General features: G+C 33.5%; 3 protein-coding genes across 4 annotated transcripts in view; 1 reads left to right on the top strand and 2 right to left on the bottom strand.

The window, feature by feature from the left end:
- Window positions 1-15,130, bottom strand: part of LOC132914508 (metabotropic glycine receptor-like) — a 197,200-nt gene extending 182,070 nt beyond the window's left edge. The window contains exons 1-2 of one of the 2 annotated variants that reach the window (XM_060973683.1): window positions 15,003-15,130; window positions 13,528-13,657 (exon numbers count right to left, since the gene is read on the bottom strand). The gene's annotated coding sequence lies outside the window, so the exon portion shown is untranslated. Of the gene's footprint in view, window positions 1-13,527; window positions 13,658-13,806; window positions 14,018-15,002 lie in introns of those variants that run through there. The other variant, XM_060973682.1, reaches the window with a different exon arrangement.
- Window positions 1-24,213, bottom strand: part of LOC132914510 (protein maelstrom) — a 348,506-nt gene that overhangs the window by 262,857 nt on the left and 61,436 nt on the right. The gene's annotated exons all lie outside the window — the stretch shown is intronic.
- LOC132914501 (sterol regulatory element-binding protein cleavage-activating protein) lies at window positions 16,240-23,639 on the top strand. The gene is made up of 12 exons (XM_060973660.1): window positions 16,240-16,380; window positions 16,459-16,692; window positions 16,760-16,940; window positions 17,043-17,188; window positions 17,261-18,353; window positions 18,446-18,719; window positions 18,793-19,859; window positions 19,943-20,102; window positions 20,161-20,344; window positions 20,419-20,558; window positions 20,633-20,844; window positions 20,985-23,639. Exons 1-12 carry the CDS (start codon window positions 16,265-16,267, stop codon window positions 21,162-21,164), a joined length of 3,987 nt encoding a protein of 1,328 aa, XP_060829643.1. The 5' UTR covers window positions 16,240-16,264; the 3' UTR covers window positions 21,165-23,639.

The following is a 24,213-nucleotide window of genomic DNA, read 5'->3' as shown; positions in this document are numbered from 1 at the left end:
GCACTGTTTCTTTTTCAGCGCCCCTTAATGTCCCCCTTATTAACGTGCCCTTTATTAATGCGCTCCTTAATGTTCCCCTTATTAATGCATCCCTTACTAACGTGTCCCTTATTAATACGCCCCTTATTAACGTGCTCCTTATTAACGTGCCCCTTACTGACGTGCCCCTTACTGACGTGCCCCTTATTAACATGCCCCTTACTGACGTGCCCCTTACTGACGTGCCCCTTCCTGACGTGCCCCTTATTAACATGCCCCTTATTGACGCGCTCATTATTAACGCGCCCTTTATTAATGCACCCCTTACTAACGTGCCCCTTCTTAACATGCCCCTTACTGACGCGCCCCTTAGTAACGCGTCCCTTACTAACGTGCCCCTTATTAATACACCCCTTATTAACGTGCCCCTTATTGCCACGTTTATTAGTGAAAATACTGCTACAAGACATATTCCTTTGTCAACGTGAATGTTACCATGACTGCTAAAATACATAACTTTATTATGAATGTAATATATGTATATATTTTTTAAATTATATTTTATATATATTTAATCCATATTTATGTATGTATATAGATGTATGAAATTGTGAGCGATTTCATGCGTAACGAGTAATATAATGAAATATCTTAAGGTTGCTACGGAGGCTTGAAATATTTCTTAAAATTTAATTCATTGCTATTAGAATTAATGCTGGTGATCGTTCGTTCTTAGAACCATAACTTTTAGGATCTTTTCGACCGCGATATTTTCAATCTTTTGACAGTAATACAGAATTTTATAAATATTCGAATTTCATTTGCGTGAAACAAAAGTTCATTCGCGATCACCGTTCGTTCGTAACAACAATTTTGCACAAAATGATTTATGTGCATATGTTTCGGTTTGTTAACTGTAGTAAATAAGAATAATATAGCAATAAATAGCAATATAATAATAATATAAATAAGAAGAAAGTAACGATAACAAGAACAGTCCATAAGAAATAACAATAAGATAACGATAAATAACAACAAGAAAAACAAATAAAAATAGCAGACAATAAAAATTAAAAAGCAAAGCAAGCGATTTTATATTAATCGGTTTTTCTCTCATCTTTATATTCAAACCAAATTTTCAATTTTCAATTCAGTTCAAATTCAATTATTTGAAACTCAATTACCTAAAATATTCGCTTTCAAATTTCCTAGTTTTCGCTAAAAAAATACAAATGATTCGCTATTTTTATTTTTTCCAAAAATTTATCAACAGCAATTCGATCTAATTGACAATTATTATTTTATTTTTCACGTATAAAATATTCTCATTTCAAAGCTGTCTGAGTTTTTTTTCCAAGTACTAATTCAGCAAACGAGTTTGTTTCAGATTTACCAATTTACATAAAATGCATTCCAATTACACGTTTGAATATCACGTAGTATCTTCAATAATTATACATATTTTATAGAATTTTACTAATCTTTCGCAGATTGAATTTCTTTCGCAGTTTTTTATAGGATCGACTTCTCCTCGAGTCTCTCTTTTGTGCTATCGAATCTCTTCTGCGAAAAGGTCTCTCATACTCCTCACATTATCCCCTTCCTTTCCCTTTGTTACATTTAGGTTATTACGTAGACAGGTTAGGTAGATTTTAGACTTTTACGTGGCTGTGATTTATGGTTAGGTAGGTTACTTCGAGATTGTGGTCTGTGTAAGTAGGTAAAATGTATGTGATCGGTGGTATTAGGTTGGCAACTAAGTCATTGCGGCTTTTGTCATTAGGTGGTATTGACAAAATCCGCAGTCATTTAGTTGCCAACCTAATAGATAGGTTGATGCAGTAGTAGGAAGTATGGCATGGTAGTAAAAGCATGGCATTGTATATATTAGATTTTTAGTTGCACAAATCCTAGTCAGGTTTAGTTTTCGCGTCGGGTTTTCATATCAAAGCTCCTGCTTTTGCTGTTTGATTCGAATATTGTACGAACGCACAGCAAAAGGAGCATTTATTTGACGATAAATACATTTTAGACTTTTTTGCGTAAATGGAGGGTAGATGGGTCGCGGTTAGGGTGGGTCTCCACTCGCAGCACCTCCTCGTGGTGAGACCCGGGCAATCGGTATTATTTGATATATAATTACTAATTGTATCACTATACAGCGAAGCAATTAACTGTATAACTGATACAATTATTAATTACAGTAGCGGACAAAAGTTTAAGACGAAATGGAAGAAATAAATAATTGATTTACTTTCCATAAAAAATATAAATACGGTGTTCTACTTTTGGTATTAACTAATTGTACATTTGTTTGTACACTTAGAAAAAAAATTTCATTTTGATATTTTGCTCAATAGCTAAGTTATAAAAAAGGAACGAAATCTGTATAATATTTCGTCGGTCAAAAGTTTAAGACTATACAAAAAATATTAATTTTTGGTTAAAAAATATACACAATTTTTGTTTAAATTCAATATTTTGTTCAATATCCGTTATTTCTTATCCCTTCGGTACATCTTCTTGGCATAGAATCTATTAATTTTTTATATTAATCTACCGTAATATTATTCCAGGCTGTTTCAATCGTAGAGTAAAGTTCATTTAAATTTTTCGGTTTATAACCTTGTACTGTCTTTTTTATGATGCTTCACAAATTCTCGATTGGGTTAATGTCTGGTGATTGCGACGGCCACGGCAGCACGGTGATATTTTCTTCTTGAAAAAACTGTTTCACAACCCGAGCCGTGTGCTTCGGATCATTATCATTTTGAAAAATAAAATCATCACTCATATTGTTGCGTGCAAAAGGTAACATTGTGTTCTTGAGTATGTCCTTGTATTGAAAACGGTCCATAATTCCATTGATACGACATATCGGACCAGGGCCGCTTCGAGAAAAACACGCCCACACCATAACGTTGCCACCACCATGTTTAAGAGTTTTTAAAACGCACTGTGTTTTCAAACTTTCGCCAATTCGACGTCTAACGTACCGTATCCCGTCAGAACAGACGCGATTGAATTTCGATTCGTCAGAAAACAATACCTTTTGCCAATCTTCACTTGTCCAATGCTTATGAGCTTTAGCAAATGCAAGTCGTCTTTTTCGATTCCTAGAACTCAGCAGTGGTTTCTTTTGGGGTTTTCGTCCTCTTAAGTTAAAGTCTTCTAATCTTCTCCTAACAGTTCTAGCACTAATTTGTGTATCGTTTTCATAGTTTATCTCCGCAGCAATATTATTTGCACTACGAAAACGATCCTTTTCGCTCAATCGATGAATCCGGCGATCCATTTTCGGTGTTGTTTTCCGTGGTCTTCCGTTTTTCGGTTGATCGCAATACATGCCTGTCTTTAAACATTTATACCAAGCTTGTTTACAAGCTGTTTCTGACCTGTTCACTATATTTGCTATTTCGGTGAAGGTTTTACTTTGCTTTCGCAGCCTTACGATTTGTTCCCTTTCGTTTTCAAGTAAATTCTTTGATTTACCCATAGTCTGTTCCTACCTAAATGAATTTTAAGCAATAAAAGGTACACTAAACAATGATTTTGACATTCCAGAATCAAAATGTTCAAAAACTGTACTCGTACTCACGTTTTACACAGATCGTCTTAAACTAATGTCCACTGTTTCCAAGTGCTAGGCGGTAACTAACTGTTGTAACTCCTACATTGTTTGTATTTAACAACTGACTGTCTGAGGTTACGAAGGTCAAACATACAGCTACGTTATTCCAAAGAGACAAACCGAATAGAAGAACAATATGCGTATAAGATGTTTGTAATCCGGTTTACAAATCATCGTCTTAAACTTTTGTCCGCTACTGTATATGGCAAATAGTATGAGCTAATTGGCTGCGATCCTGACTAGGTGTTCGTATCAATGCATCTATGGTACATTAAACTAACGAAATATGATTCAAACATAATTTACAAGCGTAATTAATAATAATTATTTTTGGTACTCGGTAAAGTATAAATAAGAATGCAATATTCTAGAGTTAAATAACTGCATCTAAACCTCTTATGGGTTTCCATGAGTAAAGAGGCTTAATATTCAATCTACCATTTCTTTTGCATCTCATGGTCTTCTTCTCTAAGACTTGTACGAGACAAACTGCTGCGCATTTGTCGTTTGGTTTGAGAATCACTGCGCGCCCCGTTGCGTAGGCAGACCGCCTTTCCAGACTTAAGTTTCAGCGGACAGCAGGCACGAAGCGTGGCAAAAATAGAATGTTAGAGTTTAGTAGAACGATTCGAATTTCCCTTTGCTAGACACGGAATTATGCATAGAGTGTCGGTAGCTTTGTTTCATTTCCTTTCTTTCAAACTATACAAATGTTGCCAATAGGATTACGGATTACCGTACAATGTTCCGAATTACCGACGATCGATATAATCGCTGCGTGGCAGATAGATGTTTGGCAGCTTAGTTTGCGAACTATTTATCTCCATTTATCATTTATCTATCATATATTTATCTCTTATTTATCGCCTAAGAGCAAGTAGCGTCAGAATTCTTGCTAATAGCTTCGATATCGAGATTTCTGTGTAACGTTAAGTAATTCATAGGTAGGTCTCGTGCTGAGACCTGATAATCCTTTCACAAAGATTAACCTTTGTATTATATTCTCGTTAATCGATTAATTATCTTCGGAAAAGGATAGCAAGCTGAGAACCACGCACAATGCAGTCCAATCTAGCTCATGCAAAGTTCTTGTCGTAGTCTTTTAGTAATGTTGCCAACTAAGTGATTGCGGATTTTGTCATTACCACCTAATGACAAAAGCCTCGATTACTTAGTTGCCGACCCAATTCTTTGACTGAATTTTAAATCTCGTTCTTGGACAAAGAGAGACGACGGGGGTTATAAGCTACAAAGGGCTCAATCTTTATTTCAAGATTTAGTTCAAGCCTCGCTTTTAAATCTCATTTTTCAGCCGCGTAGTTATCTTCAAGCCTCAGTTTCGTATTTTTAATTCAAACCCGTGTGCACCTCGTCGGTATCATTGACATACCGAATCGATAATGTAGTACGCGAAACGAAAATGGTAAGGGGACCCTGTAATCCGCAAGAGACGGGATGCGCAAAAGTTTTGCATGTCGCATCTATCCTGTACCTCGTCTGTGATTTAATAACAACGTCGACAATGATTTATCGGAAACCAATCACGAACTAGTATAATAGATAACACCGCAGACGCGAGTAGTCAACGGTAATACCAAAGCGTCGATAGCTGGCGCCACCTGCGAAAACCAATTTCAACTCCAAGTTCTCATGACGAAAGAAGCTGATGTTATCAGTTGCGAGTCTATCGGCGATGCGAAATAAAATTGCGAACTTTGTCACAAAACAGGTACGGATGTACGTATGTACGTCATCTGTGCTAATGCGAGAGACGAATACTCGTCTCTGCTTACGCGTAACAATAGCAAAAGCACGTCATGGTCAAATAAACTGCACTATATGTGTGTGTGTATATATATATATACATAATATATATATAAAATAGTTAATTGACAATATATAATTAGAGTTCGTTTCTATTACAGTCCTGCGATTATTTCAATGTATTTAACCTGAATAATTTAGTATTCCTCTCAGGCAAAGGAAATATTTGTAGAAAAAGATCATTTACATAGCGATTTCTCAACGTGTTATTCAAACGTGATAAACGATCGTTAAACTTTTTGAACATCGTAAAACTTGTTTTAAACGTTCGAAAGAAAAATTGATAGCCAACCGGTGCTCTCGGAAATTATCTGAATCTCGACGTTCGAATCCTTGCGTAAGTATCGGGTTGACAACTAAGTGATTGCGTATTTTATCGGTACCATCTATTGGCAAAATCCGCAATTACTTATCCAAGAGGAATTTTAATATGTAAGGAACATTTATTTCATTTAATTGCCCTGTTAAATTCTTTTTTTTTTTATGATAACGGTTAGTATGGAGAAACTATGGTAATAAATTAAGTTCGGCTTATCGATCGAAGGAATCGATGTTCGTACTATTTTCCACTGTGTATAAACTCATTTCGTCTGAATTAACGATTATCGACGATCAAATAACATTTTAAGAGATTAGATAGCGGATTGAACCGAAGTTATACCAAAAATTTACACTTTTGTGAAATCTAAAATCAACAAATCGAATCATTGGGTAAAAGCGGTGAAAAAGTTCACTTTATCATCAATCAATATCAATGGAAGTTGCATGATTGCAATACACGGCTATAACGTGGGGAATTCTTGGAAATTGTATATTCTAATTAGATAGATTCATAATTATGAATTCACCAATTCTGTTAATTATTTTATGCTGATGACGAATTATTGTTGATAATGGCCGATTAGATTACTTATTAAGCAATAATACACATTTACGTTTACAGTTTTTTCATATCAATTTATATCATCGAACTCGGTTTCTTTAGTGTCGTAATAAAATATTTACTTTGTTATTTTGACGCATTTAATAGATTGCGAAACATCCTTCGAGTATTCTTAATACTTTCGTCTTTTCTGTAGAAGTAAATACTAAAAAAGCATTAAGAATTTTATTCGTTATTTTCACGATCTTTTTCTTTTTAGACTCTTTTTTATTGCAGGGTATTATTATTTATGATACTCGTATGAGATGATATTTATTTTAGTAATATTTATTATTAAACTCGTATTTATTTTATTCGACATCCGGATTTATTTTTCAAACTATCTTCGTACCTAGAAACCTACAGTTAACACTTCATTCGTCTCTCATGGTGAACCTCACAATCGGTCGAACGAAAGAAATGAGAGTTTTCGAAATTTTAGGTTAACTTGTATTTATTTAGAATATCTATAAAGCTAGAAATTTGATTCATCTGAGAAAATTGCAATTTCCGTCCAGAACTATAATTTCCACATTTAAGAACGAAGAATAATTTACACCATATTAAGAATTAGTTTCCTAACCCCATACGTATGTGTATGAAATTATTATATTTGTTAGAAATACTTATCATATTTCCCAGAAAACGAAGATTTATTATTACTACTTCTCGTAGACATTACACAGAGTGAAACATCTTATTCTTCGTTTTATTCTGCATAAATCTACCTATAACTTCGTAACAGTACAACACATTTAACCGTACAGGATAAGAAATACGTCGTACAGGTGGAAAATTTATATTTCAATTAACGCGACGTATGCAGCGATAAAGAGCATACGTGCGAGCATACGAAGAGATATCAAACTCCACGTTCTCAGGATTTTTATTAAAATCGACGTTCCCCCGTCTCCCGTGCACCCATCGTAATCCTATTAAAAGAAAATTTCGGTACCAGAAATGTCAGCCTGACACTCAAAAACCTAATCCCCAATTAACTCATCGTTCATCGTTGCATCAAAATCGTCTCTCGATCGCCTCTCATGGCATGCATTCATATACATAATAATATGATATGTATCAGTGATGGCACCTCCCAATCTGTCGCTCATGGGTCAACGTCGCCATAACAGGTTATATACCGTAATTTGTCAAATCGACCGCCAGAGTGCAGCCAGTGATCCTTCGCTCGTAATGCAAACCTAACCTGCATAACCAACTTCTTAATCTCTTCTAAAACACCATAAATAAGCGAAGGAAGTGTTTTTGCGGGGCGTTATCGCGCCACGTGTACTGGCGCAGACGCTCGCTTCCAACACGCGGCATTGACCATTTCACAGCAGCCCAATTTCCATTTGTTACGCAATTGATGCAATTAGGTACGTCAATCAACGGGATAATGGAATGGTCGAGATGGATACCGGCTAACAATGCGGAGTTAATCCGACTTCAAACGCTCACCAGCGATGAAAACATGCTTTCGTCTTGCGTTGAATGGATAGCAGACCCAGCTATACCCAATGTCCAATAATTCCATACTCTTGTGTAGCAAAGGTTAGGTGTCAAGGAAATTTTCTAACGGTGGATTACGTAGCTTGAGATAGCCTTGAGAATTATAAGAATTGATACGAAGTAGGCGGATTTTGAATTACTTATGTTTGTTTGAAATGCGATAATTTTTTATTTCTTGTAGGTTAGTCGTTAGTGAATATGAAATAATTGTATTTTCAAGAGGAGATGTTTATTTCCGCTTTTGATAAAGTATTCTAACGTTTTTCTTTCTTGTTTTTTGTTATTAGTGTTAAAATATATGGGTCAGATAAATAAAGAAGAAGAAGAGGAAGTAAATCTGCTGTAGAAAGGAAATTTAATTTTGACCTTTGACAGAATGTTCTAATTTTCTTATTATCGTTTCATTAGCATCAGCAACCAACAAGCGTTGCAATTAATAAATGATTGCTAATAACTGCTTGGTTTTGGAATAATTCTATTACGAAAAGGAAACTTTAATTCCATAAATAAATTAGTATCCCTTCTTCTTTCATTTTACTATCGTTAATAGAAAATTTGGAATAACTCTTCTGTAGAGGAGAGAATTTATTTCTGTCCTTTAATTTAATATTTTGAATGGTCCAATAAAAAAATCGTCTAATAATAAAATTGTGCAATTGGAGAGTTGACGAGGCATTAAGCATTGAACAAAAATACGATTGCGTGGTAAAAATTATCATCGATACATGGTATAGAATATATTCTTAATCTTTATATAATATTATTCGATAATTACGTCGACGACAATTCGTACGTAAGTGAAGCATTATTTCATCGTATTTCCATAATTCGCCTCGTCTCCAACCACTCACCCGGAACGTGTAGCAACAAAAAGGAATTACATAAATAATAATTAACAAGTATGACCTCAACGGATATTAAAATTCAGAATCGAGAATTTCGTCGTTTGCCTTATACAATGATTCTGGGATCGCCTATATTTTATTCCACGTCTCTTCCAATTTCAAACACACTATGATATTCGTCTTTCGAAAAGAAATTATAAATTTCATGATTATATAGTTAAAAAAAAAAAAATAAACGATCGTAAAATTTCGAAACAGAAATTATACATTAATTAATATTTGAATAGAAAATTCTCAGTTTATTTGAAACAAGCGCGTTGGAATATTTGCAAATTTTGATTATATTTCAAATAATTCTTTTCCTAGAACATTTGAAGACCTTATTTGTCATAAAAAATATCTCGAAATTTCTCAGAAATATATATATATATATATATATTGTAAACGATCTCTTTGTTAGAAAATGTTAAGATTTTACTAACCTAACAAAACCTTGACTTTTGAAAAAATCCAAGGTTTTTCAAGAAAATTGTCGAGTCAGAATACAGCATCTAAATGATCAGTCTTTCAGCAGATCTTCAATATAATCAATACAAAACGTTAGTCTAGAAAAAAAATGAAATGAATAAACATGACAGGAATCAGGAAATAGTAACACGGAAATATTCTGACGTGATTGAACATAGAGGAGGCTCGTTTTTAAGAAATGGGAACATTGTATGTCGAGCACGAAAAACAGTCGGATCCAAAGAACCGGCGTGTGCGAAAAAAGCAGATTTTCGTGCAACATTATGCACTGTATAATCGAACATGAAACTGTTCACCCGTAGTTCATGGCAATTTATAACACGAGGAAAGCAGATAAAAAAGGCGCTGCTTTGCATCGGTAAGTTCATATAATTAATTCCATGCAGCGGCTTCTCATAAATATTCACGATAAATATTACGTGGATGTACGTCAATATGAATGTTGAAAAACAAAAATGTTGCTCGAAGATCAGACTGCACCTCGAACAAGTTTAGTAAATGGGCTTCCTCATACAAATTGCACGGTTCTACAAAGCATCAAATTTTTCTACCCTGTATAGGACATGAGAACGATTATTAAATTGATAATATTGTAACTTGAATATAATAATAGTTGAGGTAGTACTATATAGTATAATATATAATTTGAAGCTACAAAGTGGCACCTAGAGGAAAATTCAATTTTAATATTCGGTGAAACGAATAATTCCTTAGCTAATGTATATGTTGAATAATATGTTATATATATAATTATATATACTGTTATAACAACGTTATATCTATAAATATATATTCTATACGATAATTGATTCCATTTAGAAAATACGCGTTTCGGCATTTTTGTACGATTCATGCAACTTGTTGAAATAAATTAAAATTATAAATTCACGTTCAGAAAAGATATGCCATGATCTATTTTTACTGCGAAGGCCTCAAATGTAATCAATTCACAAACATGTTTCGATTCTTCTGAAGATAGACAACTGAGAAGTAAACATTTTGCGAAGATAGATTAATAGTGAAATTTTAATTTCTCAGGAATGCATGGAATATCAATAGTGGGAAATCCTCTTGGCTTTGAATGAAGTACAAGCGAAGCATGGATTCTATCTAATGAAATAGATAATGGAGAGATAATGTAAAAGATTTATTAACAAATGGTGAAGAAGGTCAGTCATGCATATCGAAGCTAATTATGATGATTTTGTATGCAAGTTCAACAATGTGATATAATATGGGTTAAAAGGCAAGCCTGAGAAGCATAGAACTTTAATTACTGTATTGCTACATTGAAATGAACATGTGTATGATTTTATCACGATTACGTAATTAGTAAATTACATTATTTTGATAGGGAGAATATCGTGGTAGGGAGAAACAAGTTTTAACGCTCTATGGATTTTTATTCTTATTGTAAGAGAGATTCTAAAGTAAGATTTGCTAAGATGGAATATTCCAGCATTCAACTAGGAAGAGAAATTTATTCCAAAGAGGGGACACAGAAGTCAGTGTCAAAAAATTTAGAACAGCTATAGATGAGCCAAATCATGAGGTACACGCGTGACACGAAATTCATATCTGTCAGTCATGAAGAGTAGCAGATAACCTTCACACTTCAAACTTATGCCCAAGAAGTCTCTCGCAATCAGAAATTTTCCATTATTGTTAATGACAGCAAATATCCAAATTTGTTTGTTAGCTGAATCTACCAGTATCAGGAACTATATCATAAGTAGAACTGTAGGATACTGCAAAGTATCTTGATGATAATAGTGACCCTTCTTAAGTAGGGGACAACGGAAAATCCATAATCACAAATTTCATAATAAAGATGCAGTGAAGAGCTTCTTACAATATAAAAGTAAAACAATTTTGAAGATCTCTTTGAAGAAGATTCTTTGACACACTTGTTCTGTGTCTAGACACTGTCTAGGTGATAATAATAAATCTCTTCAAGCAGAGAACAAAGAACTCAAGAGTGGAAGATCATTGGAGGCTCCTTCAGTGGGAAGTTTCATTCAGAGCATCTTTGAGAAAACTAGAATTGAAACAGTATTAAAAAACTTATTTACCTCTATAAAATCTTAATAATTAAGAGGTAAAAAGAAAAAGAAGAAAGGCAAGTCTCTTAAACTTTTCTTCCTGAAATATTAAATATTAAATAACGTAGAAATGACTCTGAAATGGTGAAATGAAAAATTTCATTTAAGATATATTTGGAGAATCTAAAATTGAGAGAATAGTAAAAGCCTTAGAACTGAAAGAGTCCAGACTTAGTCTAGATCTGAAAGAATCTTCTAGGCTTCTAGAGTTAAATGCAACTTAAAAATGTTGACAACTTCTCTATCTAGAAATCATGTAAAACCTGAACTATTAGAAGACAAAATACCCTATTATAAATTGTTTTAAAAATGTTGACAAAATGGAAGAAAATAGTTCTAAATATCTAAACTTTTACATGAAAATTATACAAAATCTGAGTAATTAAAAGACAAAAGATTCTATTATAAATCTAATAAATAGAAGAATATAGTTGTAGAATAACATAGAATACACGTGGGCTGTTGTATTTTTGTTTTAAGTGACGATATTGGGTGGATGAGCTCGCAAAAATAACCAAGCGGCTGCGAAATTAGATGGCCACAGTCGGAAGGCTGTCCAGAAAGCTCAAAGCTTCAAAGGCTGAGCAGTCTGGCTCAAAACTGTGTAGCACGTGTTCGTCGTGTAACTTTTGACTCGACTGGTTCAAAATTGGGTAAAAGAAATTGAGAAAACTTCATCTTACTTTAAGACGATTCGGAAATTCTCAGATAAAACTAGATTTCTATCTTGAGGTTTTAATTTATTTCAAGGTCAGTGAGAATTTTTGGAATTCATTTAGAGCCTTTGGGGAATTTGTTTATTGGGAGAAGGAATCGTTTAAAATATAATACTCGTTTAGAAATGTTAATACGGTGAAATTAAATAAGTAATAAATAAAATTAAAATTGAATTAATCGAATTTTGTAAAAATTAGTATTTTTATTTATACTAAAATCCTAACAAATTTTGAAAAATTTCAAAATTATCGAGGAAGAGGAACAATTTTATCTTTTGAAGGAAAAAAAAACAATACCAATAATAATGGGCAATTTTCTAAAAAATTCGGATCTTTACATGAAAGCTGGATCTGGCTGGGACTTATTGTTGAAAGATAGAAACTTTCCTTTCAATCATTTTTCTACTAAAAAGCAAAATCAAATATTTGGATTATTTCACGAACGTAATATAATTTGCATGACTATCGGGGAATTTTTATTTTTACAAAATCTGCGGTGAGCATCGATTCCTTTCCTTACTTGAACTGAGCGTCAAGTTAAAACGTCGAGTGTCCAGAATATTCTGTGCGTACAGCTTGATCCAGCGTATTCTCGTTCAAAGTGCAAATCACTTTAAAATACGATTATTCCGTGCTGAATGTGATGGCGTTCCTTAACTATTTGTAATCTTTCCTTTTTTTAATAATGCATTAAACGTAATAAAATTTTTTCTTTTTTATTAATTTAGAAATTAGGAAAACCATTTATTTAAAGAATTAAAGAATTACGTGTATTTTCTATTTTAAAAAATTGTTGCAACTGTATTTGTCATTTGGGAATTGCAAGATCAAAATAAAATAATAAATATAATTAATGATCAAATTTAAATGATAAAGGTGACTTTAGTCCATGGAAAAAATTGAATTTTACTGTAACTATAAGAATTTATATCTTTCAATATCTTTATAAGTTCCCAAAAAAATATACAAATTTAAACTAGCATTTGAATTCAAATTCATGCTCAAAGATTCAAATACAACATTCTTCTTGCGTAATCCTGACATATGGTCAATTCTTTTACATTATTTAAAATCTTATGTTTTCCATCTCTCTATTTTTTATTATGTCTAAAATAATTAATTTCCATCAAAAGCTAACGTCGACTACCGAATTTCATGATCGTGATTAACTATAAAATGTTACCAAGACAAGATAGAATAAACATAATAAAAAAACAAATATGTCTGAATGACCTTTTGTAATTGGCGGAAAGGTTTCTATTGGCGCAATGATCTTTTTTTTATAATTAAAGTATTAAGTACGTATCAAAAAATACATACAGAAATAAAAATTTTTCTTAAATTATTGGGATATTATACATATTTATATAGCTTCATTACTTTAGAAATATTGCAACGTTATAATATCTCCATTACTGCGCACGCATACATTTCTACTCACACATAAAAAAAATTCAATTAGACTCACCAATTACTTGGTCCTACGACAATGCTTTCCATTTTGTTAAATTAACGGCTGCTTTACTCTTCCTACTTCTTTCCTACTTCATTCCACTTAGATTTATTCCTGTTATATTGCTCCAGTAGTTGAATTAAACCTAGAACAGATGAATTTACAGCGTCAGAAGTGGAAAATAAATTGAACGTGCAAAGCGTCAGTTACTTCTCATACGAAGTAACAAACATTGAAACGGAATAAATTATCGATACTATTTGCGAAATTATAACATTTTATACAATAGTATACCTTTTAACCACTCTTTGAGAAAGATTTATGGTAATTGAAGTCACTTTCCTATATAATTTTCACAATTTCGTGCAACAAAACGCGAATTCAAACCGACCGACGCGAAAAACGCGGAAACTACTAGCGCCACTTGCGTTCTCTTCTCCAAATAGAATTTAAATTCGAAATAGGTACCATATATCACACTATTTTCTTTTTATACATTATTCTTTATTTATTTTATACGAAAATTTGTATAATAAAACATTATGGACACAATTTAATTTACGTACTTTTTTGGTTATAAGATTTATATAACAGAATGTATAATAATATGAATAGAATTTATAATAAAGTATAGAAATATACCTAGCCTAATCTATACTTGGAAGTTTAAAGAATAGACAAGTATGTTTTGTAAGTTATTTTTAATATACTAATAACCTACACAATTATCGTCTAATAAAATAAATCATTTTACTGTTCTTTGGATTCAAATATCACAGCTTTAATTCGTATTATATGTTGAACATATACACAGCTATCACATAAGTCACTCAATGTAAAAATAGTGTTAAGAATAGTAATAAAATCTGGAATTTATTCGTTCTTTTTCACGTTATGCCAAACCGGAGAATTAATACATTTTCTGTCGCATGCACTAATAAACAAGTACAGTGTTACAATATTAATCTACCCAATCTATAAATATTAATAATAATATTTGAAATGCGAGAATTGCTTATTGACGATATCATTTCAAAATTATATGTTCAAAGAACTTTTTCATAATGTTATAAATACTTCAATTTTTTTAAACTTTATAAACTTGTGAGATCAAAGTGGAAAAAATAGTAATGGAAAAAATAATGATGGAAAAAATAGTTATGAAAAAATATTAAATAGGTCCTAGGACACAGTATTAAAAAAAAAAAAAATAGAATCCGATAATGAAAATTGATTAAATAAATTGCAAATGAAATGCTGCCTTGACGCAACGTTAGTCCTTGATGGGTTGAAGAGGGTGGAGAAAAGCGAACGTGAAGCCAAGAGAATTGGTTCAGTTTGTCGACGGTCTCATTCCACAGATTTATCAAATTTTTTGTCACGTGCATGGCAAAAGGCGCGAGAGGGGCTCAGCTGGGCTGCATAACCTTAATGCACCTGCGATTGGTCGCCAGTCGGAGGCTCGACCGGATCGTTTAAAAATAAATTACCACTCTGTGCAGTGTCGTTGCGGGTTAAATTGAAACCGGCCAGTGCACTCAGGAAATTTACGCCGGCCGTGTTCGGGTTCTCTGGTTACACTCATCTCGTTTGCGAAGTCGATTCTCGAGCATCGTCGTGCTCGTACTTGCCTCTGCTCTCCTTTATTCGAGAAATGACGCACGATCCAAAGCACGTGTGACTGACTCTTGCGCATTTTACGTCGCGTTTCGCGTTACAAGATCAATTCCGACTATCATCTACACATATACGCGCAACCACGACGAGCGAACCTAACCTCAAAATCGTTCGAGCTCGTATCTGTATCTTCATAAAACTACACTTCCTACTGGATTATCTGTTCGATTTTACTGAAAATAAAGTATGATAAAGAATATTTTTCATCGCACTAGTAGTGTTTTTTTTCATGCGTATAAATTATTCGCGTGGAGTGCAACTTGAAGAATCTTCTTTAGCATGGTGCTAGAAGAGTGATAATGTACATTTTATAGTGGATTTATTTTGTGTGGAAAAGGAGTCTCGTTTTGACTTGTTACTGTGTCGATTATTCGTCCGACGATGTAAATTGAAATGAAGAAACCGTTCTGAGAGAAATGATATAATTAGTGTGGTACGCATACGTAAGTGATGTGCAACGTCGACTTGTTTTCTCGTCGTGTCCAATCATCGTTTTATTCGTGCCGCTTATTGCGTCATGGATTTGGTTGGACGAAAACGCATTTGCTCGTCGCAACCTTGCACGCCGTGCATCATTGAACCTTTCGTTCCTCTAAAAATGTGAATTGAATAATACGTCAATTGCGTAATGTCGTTGATAACGTGAAGAAAAATACGTTGGACGTTTTCTTTTTCTTTTCTTAAATCATTCCCTGTAAATGTTTACATACACGTATATTTGATTAGATATATTCAAATTATTGCGATTATTATTATATCTCTATATTATTATGAATATCCTTTCTTGTGCTTCAATAAGTCCATGTTACATTGTATTTAAATAATTGCGAATTTCCTCTCAACAAGTATTATGAATGTCCTTTCTTGTGCTCCAATAAATCTATGATCTCTACTGTATTTAATTTATTATGAATTTCTTTTTAGCAAATATTATTATGAATGTCTTTTCTTGTGCATGCATATTATACACTATTGTACCTATCATATCTTTTCTTCAAATGTTCTCAGGTTATATGCTAATAATATGTATATCTACATGATATAAGACATGTTAGTGAGGCAGCCTTAAAGTGAAATGTTTCGTAGTTTACCAGATAGGGTGGCGGGGCTATATTATGCCCATGGCCTGTTTTGTTCGTCTCATCCCATTGTAATCATTTCATTGGCAATCTCAATTGTATTGCTATGCTGGTTAGTAATACTGTTTCATTTATATCCTACAACAAATAACAGGAATTAAAAAATAATTGCCATCTTTTTTTTCTATAGCTCTCCTTTGGTTAATTTACCAATGCCTGGCAATGTGCCAAGGACAATAATTAACCATACTATTGTACCTGAAAACAATACAGAGAACTCTGTGTTTTATGTGCAACAAGTGGTATTAAGGGTTGGAGTTATACCATGGACAGAGGAGTTAACAATGATGGATGCTTTCAGAGGTCCACTGTATGAAGTTTTTAATCTTTTAGAAATCATACAGAATTATCAGCATCCAAAAACGTAAGTTGTTTGCTTTTAATTGACTCTTTGAGATGTGCTATGTCTTTATTATTATTATTTCTTCTAGACTAAAGACACTAGGTCAAGTCTGCTTACATATTGAAGCAGTTAAAAAAAGAAATGGCAAAAAGTCTGAAGTTTTGCCAGAATACAATTGTTTGGTTCTTTCACCTGCAAATCTATGGCAACGAAGTATTGAACTGTATGCACAAGATACAAATCTTATAAATACTATATATTCGTACCAGGTATGACAACAGTGGATTGAATAAAGTCTAGAAATAATAAAATATCCAAAAAATGATTTTATACTATAATTATATATATAATTATAAAATTATGTTTTACAGAATCTACAAAAAGGTAAAATTAGTTTAGCCGAAGTAATGTTTGGAATGAATTTAAAAGAAACTGGAATTAAAAGATATCCAATTCGACTTAGACAAAGGATTTTACAATATGCAGTAACTATTTACTTAAAGGACTATGACCCTGAGTAAGTAATTAATTGACAAGTATAATTAGTTGACAATTGTTTTTCATATTACTTGGTTAATTTTATTTTCAGGTTTATAAAAGGATTACAACATAGATTGAAAAGTTACTATCATCTTCATCAGACGCAAAATGATAATGCTACTTACATTCCAATGGATGAAACATTGCATATTCTTTATCCTGGTGAATTTAACTACAGTGACTTTTTCCCCCTGATGATGACATTTTTTGCTTTGTTTTTCTATGTTTATTTCTCTGTGCGTAAAATAGAATTAATGAAATCAAAGATTGGAATAGCTTTTAGTGCAACAGTAACAGTGATAGGTTCTTTGTCTATGACTGTGGGTATTTGCTTTTTTTTTGGCTTAACATTGAGTTTAAGTGGAAAAGAGGTGTTCCCATATTTGGTGATTATAGTTGGACTAGAAAATGTGTTGGTATTAACCAAAAGTGTAGTGAGTACTCCAGCACATTTGGACGTGAAAATACGCGTTGCTCAAGCCCTCTCCAAAGAAGGTTGGTCTATTACTAAAAATTTGCTTACAGAAGTAACAATCCTGACAATTGGATTGCTTACTTTTGTACCAGCCATACAAGAATTTTGTATATTTGCCATTGTGGGATTAGTCAGTGATTTCATCCTGCAAATAATGTTCTTTTCAACAATCCTTGCAATCGATATCCGACGGACTGAGTTGTCTAATGAAACGTCGAAGTTTCACTTGCCCAACATACCAACTACGCGTAAGCAATTTACGACGACCATAACGAATAGAAAACCAAATATTTTCCGATCAAAATCTCATCCGAGATTAAATGGTTTATCTAGTGGCCCGACGAATGTCATAGCTCCAAATACACAAAACACTCATACATTTGGCAAAATTCCAAAACGTTTACGTCTAGTACATTTCTGGGCAAGAACTCGAATATTTCAGCGTGCCTTTATGGTATGGATGGTTGTCTGGATCAGCATGATCATTTACAATTCTGGCATTGTTGAACATGTTATACATCTAAGCGAAACATTAAAATCAGAATCAGACATTGATGGATACACAGTAGACAGGTCCCAGTCCTCAAGCAATTACGTCGAATTAAATACCATGAAATCAGTATCAATTGCTTCTGCAACCATTGCTCCAGATCATTTGAACAAACAGGTAATTTAGAAAACATCTGTTTATTTTAAACGCTAAACGTATGGAATTTCCAGAACATAAATTTTAATTTACCGCATTCTTTTATACATTAGGGTGATTTAACAAATAATATTACCGATGAACTAAATAAATTAAAACCAGTGGAATTCCCACCTTGGAATCGTTTATCGCTTTATCACTGGTCTTCGATCCTTTCAATGTACAATATCTCTGCCGCCGGTGGACGTATAATTGTATTACCTACTATGAAACTGTCTCATGCTGTCAGTCCGCAATTAGCGAAACAAATCAGTAATCCGAATGATGTGCAGCATTTTCAATGGCAGAGTTTTGCGACTGTCGCCTTCGACCCGTTAGATTTCTCAGGTAAGTATATATAATATAAAAAAATTATTAATACAATTAACGACACAGTCATTCAATTAAAAATTTATTACAGATATGGAATTACCAACAAGGTCAGAAAGTCGAGGATATAACGCGGATGCTCCTTTCATTCCCTCCAGTCCGATGGAAATATTTTTAGCGACAGTGCTATGTCTCATTAGTATTATTGTCGTCGCCTATACAATGGTTGTCCTCTATAGATGTATTTGCTCGAGAAATTACGCCGAATGGCGAGCAAGTTGGTATCAGACAGAAAAGGCACACGATTCAGCAACACAATTGGTTTTGGAGGCATTACCCCTAGTTCTTGAAGGTCACGCTCAAGAAGTAGAATGCATCGCTACAGACGGCAACACCATAGCCAGTACCTGTTTAGCTGGACACATCAAGGTGTGGGATGCAACATCGGGTGAACAGTTAATTCACATAGACAGAAAACAGTTCTTTAGTAGTCCTAATAAAAACTTGAACCACACAACGCCGGACGTGGATGAGTTAATGTCGGATTACGAAAGTGGCTCGCCACCTTCGAGAGGGGAAATGGAGAACACTAATCCGTTTGGATCGTATTACTGGCCAGCGTCGACTTTTCACTGCAGAAAATCCTCTCCTGGATTATATAATATGCATAGAGGGCAAAATGATAATAGAAAAAGGCATTCAATGGGAAACACACTGGACTATGAATATCAAATCAATGAATTCAACTTGGAGAAGAAAAAAAATAGTCGTAAAAGTTTGGACAACGCTTACGATCTTCCAGACTTAAAATCAGCGATAAATATCAAGTTTACATCGATGAAAGAGTTCCAAGCACAGCAATATCGCGAGCAAGGATTCGATTTTGGCGACCAATATAAACATCTCTTTGAGGAACATAATAGGTCTATAGACGAGCTGCAGAATTCAGGGAGTTTAGAACAATTGTGCATTCCTAGCGCACAGTTAAACTCGCCTGGTGTAGTGGACAATGTGACTTTTGTGAATATAGATAAAACTGTGCAAATCTCGCATGCAGTGTCTCCTATTTGGTGTATGGACTATCAGGAGAACCTTATAGTCGTGGGTTGTGCAAACGGCAGCTTAGAATTTTGGGAAGGTACTACAGGTAAATTTAAGGTGAATATTACAAAAAATCAATATCAATATCAATATTAATATTTTAGAAAATAACAAAAATAAAAATAAATGAAATACTTTAGTGTTTGTTCGATGACGGATCAGGGCTCGGAATATCCGTCGTAAAATTCATCGGCAGTAGAGTGGTGGCAGCTAAATTAAACGGTTCCATTGACTTTCTACAATTAGAAAGTTATAGCGAAGGTCAACAAATTGACTGGGGCTTCACGTCCTATAGAAGAAGTAAGTTCATTTGTTACTATTTAAATACATTGCTCTTTACACTGTTCCTTTTTTTTAGCTCACGTCAGAACAGGAAGTGCTGGCTCACCTATGGATATAAATAACATCATGCAATCCGAAGAAGACCTTCGCTGCATGAAAATTAGCTCTCATAAAGCACACCAGCAAGCAATAACGGTGCTTGACAGCGAGGGTGGTCGAGTTTTAACTGGTAGTCAGGACCACACTCTTAAAGTATATAGGTATGTATTTTTGTTTCATGATTTCTCTGAAACGTCCGCTAGTTACGCTTACTTAATTTCAAACTCAATTTCAGACTGGAGGACCAGTTGCCATTGTATACCCTCCATGGTCATTGTGGCCCCATATCCTGTCTATTCATTGACAGGGTGAGTCCTATGACGTCCGGCAGTGGGTCTCAAGATGGCCTTTTGTGTGTCTGGGATCTCTTAACTGGTACATATATTATACTCTAGATAACAAATCATAACTTTTTATAACAAACTTATGTTTTTATTTTTTGTTCGTAGGAACGTGTATGTACAGTATACAAGCTCACGATGGTGCTATAGCCGCTATTACGTGCTCCGTGTCGTACGTGATAAGCATTGGCACTGATGAGAGGTTATGCGTATGGGAACGATTTCAGGGACACTTACTACATGCTCTTCCAGCACACAGATCAGCATACAGTTTACAGTTAGTCATGTTAACACATCATTTACTCATAACCAGCAGTCAGGTATGTGCATATATTCTATTTTAATGAGATGAAATTTTTATTAGTTTTTAACAGCTTTCGTAGCAACCCTTGCTACATAAACATCGTGTGGGTAAAGTTCATGAAAATGTGAGACATGTTTGCAACTTGTACGATTTCAGGGATCACTAGTAGTTTGGGACGTGAGGACGGGAGAGCCTGTGCGCGAAGTGAGACTGGGTCACACAGATAGTTGTATTTTCGTAAAACAAATGTTAGCATTAAGAGATAGCGTAGTGTGCGATTTCGGTCGACAATTGCGGATAGTCAGATTCCCGTTGGTCTCTGATAAACTAGATTAAGATCTGTATATGCACCACTGTACATAGCTCTGTTTCGTTTCTTATTTAATTTTAATATTTGAACAGCGTTCTACCATCTATGGAGATATAGATTTTTACACGACGTACATTTTACATTTGAAAATTAGACACACACTTTTAATATCAATTTTTTTACACCAGACTACACCTGTCATGATCGTCGCCTTAATATATTTGTATCCTATCGTGATAGGTAAAGAGAAACGTGTAGGGTATATAAGTATACTTAACCCTTTCTATGAACCTACGAAAAATTTTCAACGATTCTCGAGATGGTTTATGTACATTTGAATATATCGCTAAAAGCAATGATACACGATAGAGATCATATTTTTAGATAACTAAACAGAGAATCGAATAACTTTTGATATCTCCGTTCGTTGCCTAAATAACAAATAAAAAATATGGCTGTGCTATATTTCGAGGCATCCATTTTCTTTCACAATGCGATTTATGAGCATTTTCATAAGCGTCGTTTGTTATTTTCCTTTCTATTTAAGCAACTTGGGAGTAGATTCATATGCGGAACTGACATTTTTGATTGTTAAATCGGAGCTGTTAAATACAGATACGTGCTGGGATTTCACTTCTGTATTGTGCAAGCATCTAGACTGCGGATATTTATATATTTATGAGAAATTTAAGGGCAATAATGCATGGTATAAAATATCCAAATTTGTTATGTACATTTTTCTATTATATAGGTTCTATTAATTATTAATTATATTCATAAAAGTATGAATCTGCATAAATATCTGCAGTCTAGAAATAACGACGAGTTAGTTGATAAACAGTACATTTATCGGTTTACTATAGAGGATCTTTCAACTCTAAGAGTTTTATGAATCAATGTATTGCATAACAAGTGTCTAGCGTACGACGAGATTTCATTCTGTCTCTATGCAATTTTGTTACACGGTCTAAGAGTGCCTTTATTCAGTCTTTATTTAATCTAATTAAATATAAACGTATCTTCATAAGGGGCTGTGGAAATGAATAAAACAGATTACAATCTTCTGACGCTTGGCCCCTCGACATGACGTCAATGGAGGCTTGCAAATTTACAATTATCTAGAATCGTATATTGAATGTTAATTCATTTAGAGCATTGACAGAAAAGTATGTAATTTAATTTCGCCTGCCAAGAGTCTTTCGGAACTGTTGAATTTAATTCTCAAGAATCGAGCTCTTAGGCTGGAAGAATTGAATATTTAACATCCTATGTATTAAATCATGTAGTCTTGTTTAGTTTTAGCGATCTATTTTTATAATAAGAATTATTACTTTCAAACGAACGAAAATGGGTCCTATTTTGCATACATATATAATATACATATGTATCAACATAGAAGATTTAATATGTAAATTGTCTTCTCCGCTTCGCGATTCGCTAAGGTTCGAAGGGAAGAATATGTATATTTTGGGACACATAACGATGCAGAGTGTCGCCAATGTTTTATTCTTCTGAGAGGAAGTTGTACAAAAGCGTTCAAATCAAGTCCAAGTGTAAAATTTGAAATATAGAAAATTATTGTTGAAGAGAGCGTTTAGTGTTACAGAAAGGGTTCCCAGTTATTAGCTGCATTAGCTGTTTGAAGGAAAATTTCAGAAGTTTATTTTAAATTTAAAAATATGATGTTTTTATTGCTCGCAAATTATGTGATATACAGACTGCAGATTGTATGCAAACTTTTATTGTTACGGCCACAATTAAAGAAATGGAACTCAAACAGAGATTCGTTCCACATAACTACATATAACAAATAATATGCTTTAGATGTTTTATATATAATATCTTTCTTAATCTATTTATAGTTAATTCTAATTACTTTAAATTTTGATAAAAGCATAGAACTTTGCAGTCTAGCGATACGTAGTTGTTACTTGGACTTCCATTTGTATAATGAAACTCTGGATAATTTATCAGAAAGATGCAATCATATTTTTAAAACATACACAACAACTTCCACATTTTCATTTGAACATTTGCAGTTAATTACCAGGGGACTCCTTCGTTGGGTTTGGAAGTTTGGCATGTGTGTTATGAAATGAATGTTCAAGATAGCGATCTATATGTCTTTAGACTGAATTGTGTGGCGGTACGTGTCAACAAATTTCGTTTTATTTTTCTGATACAAGTTTGAGGCAATTAGCGTTGGGCCATGCGTCTATTAAATATAGAGATATATATTTTTCTTAACCAAAGTTATAAATCATATCAGAAATCATGACACGTTCATATTCATAGAAGTCGTTACGCGAAAGGAATGAAAAAAAAGCAAGGATAAAACAATTGAACAAAGAAACAAGAAGATGCTTTTAATGACACAGTTGGCTGGCTAACGTTTCATTTAGGATTTCGCGTGATTTTTATATTTATTTAATTAATTTAACATGTGCAAATATGTCGTACACCAGATATACTGTTCTTAATAAATTCTCACATTTACTACACCTCGAGTTATCTCTAATATCCTAAATGAACTCGTCGCATGATTGATCAATAAGCTATGAATAATTATACAGATTCAGTTTTTCCTCATCCTATCTGAATATTATAACAAATACTTTACATTGATTATTTTATTAAAAACTGCAAGTTTTTCAAAAACGTTTCAAAATTCACAGTCTGTTGATCAATTTCCTCTATCCTTTCTCTTCCTCCTCATTAAAACAGACAAATTATTATGCAGTTTATAGAATTTTTTTTTTTTTTGAAAAGGGAAATTTTTATTATCTCTTATGAGGAAGATAATGCAGAAAATCGAAACGAACGTGCAATTGGGAGTCATTATAATGCAAAAAATTTCGCGTATGATGGAACTTTCCTCCAGATAAGAATTATACTATTGTAGTGTGTAATTAAGTTTCTTGGGAGATCAATAGGTGATAGTACAAGTGTAGTATAATTCCATGATCAGACTACGTGCGTAATATCGTTCAATGACATATTATGGACAACACCATATTTTGTAATTAATATTGTTGATATTAAGGCATACAAATATTGGTTTGGCAACTAAGTGAT

Source organism: Bombus pascuorum, chromosome 15 (genome assembly GCF_905332965.1).
Source record: "Bombus pascuorum chromosome 15, iyBomPasc1.1, whole genome shotgun sequence".
Taxonomy (NCBI): Eukaryota; Metazoa; Arthropoda; class Insecta; order Hymenoptera; family Apidae; genus Bombus; species Bombus pascuorum.
Note: the sequence above shows the minus strand (reverse complement) of the source record. Positions and strands in the feature narration are given on the sequence as shown.

Excerpts from the sequence above, each read along its gene's own strand:
- LOC132914501 (XM_060973660.1), top strand. The coding sequence starts at position 16,265 with ATGTTTCGTAGTTTACCAGATAGGGTGGCGGGGCTATATTATGCCCAT. Across the intron at positions 17,189-17,260 it reads TTAAAGGACTATGACCCTGA|GTTTATAAAAGGATTACAAC; the intron begins GTAAGTAATTAA and ends TTTTATTTTCAG. Across the intron at positions 20,345-20,418 it reads CACACTCTTAAAGTATATAG|ACTGGAGGACCAGTTGCCAT; the intron begins GTATGTATTTTT and ends ACTCAATTTCAG.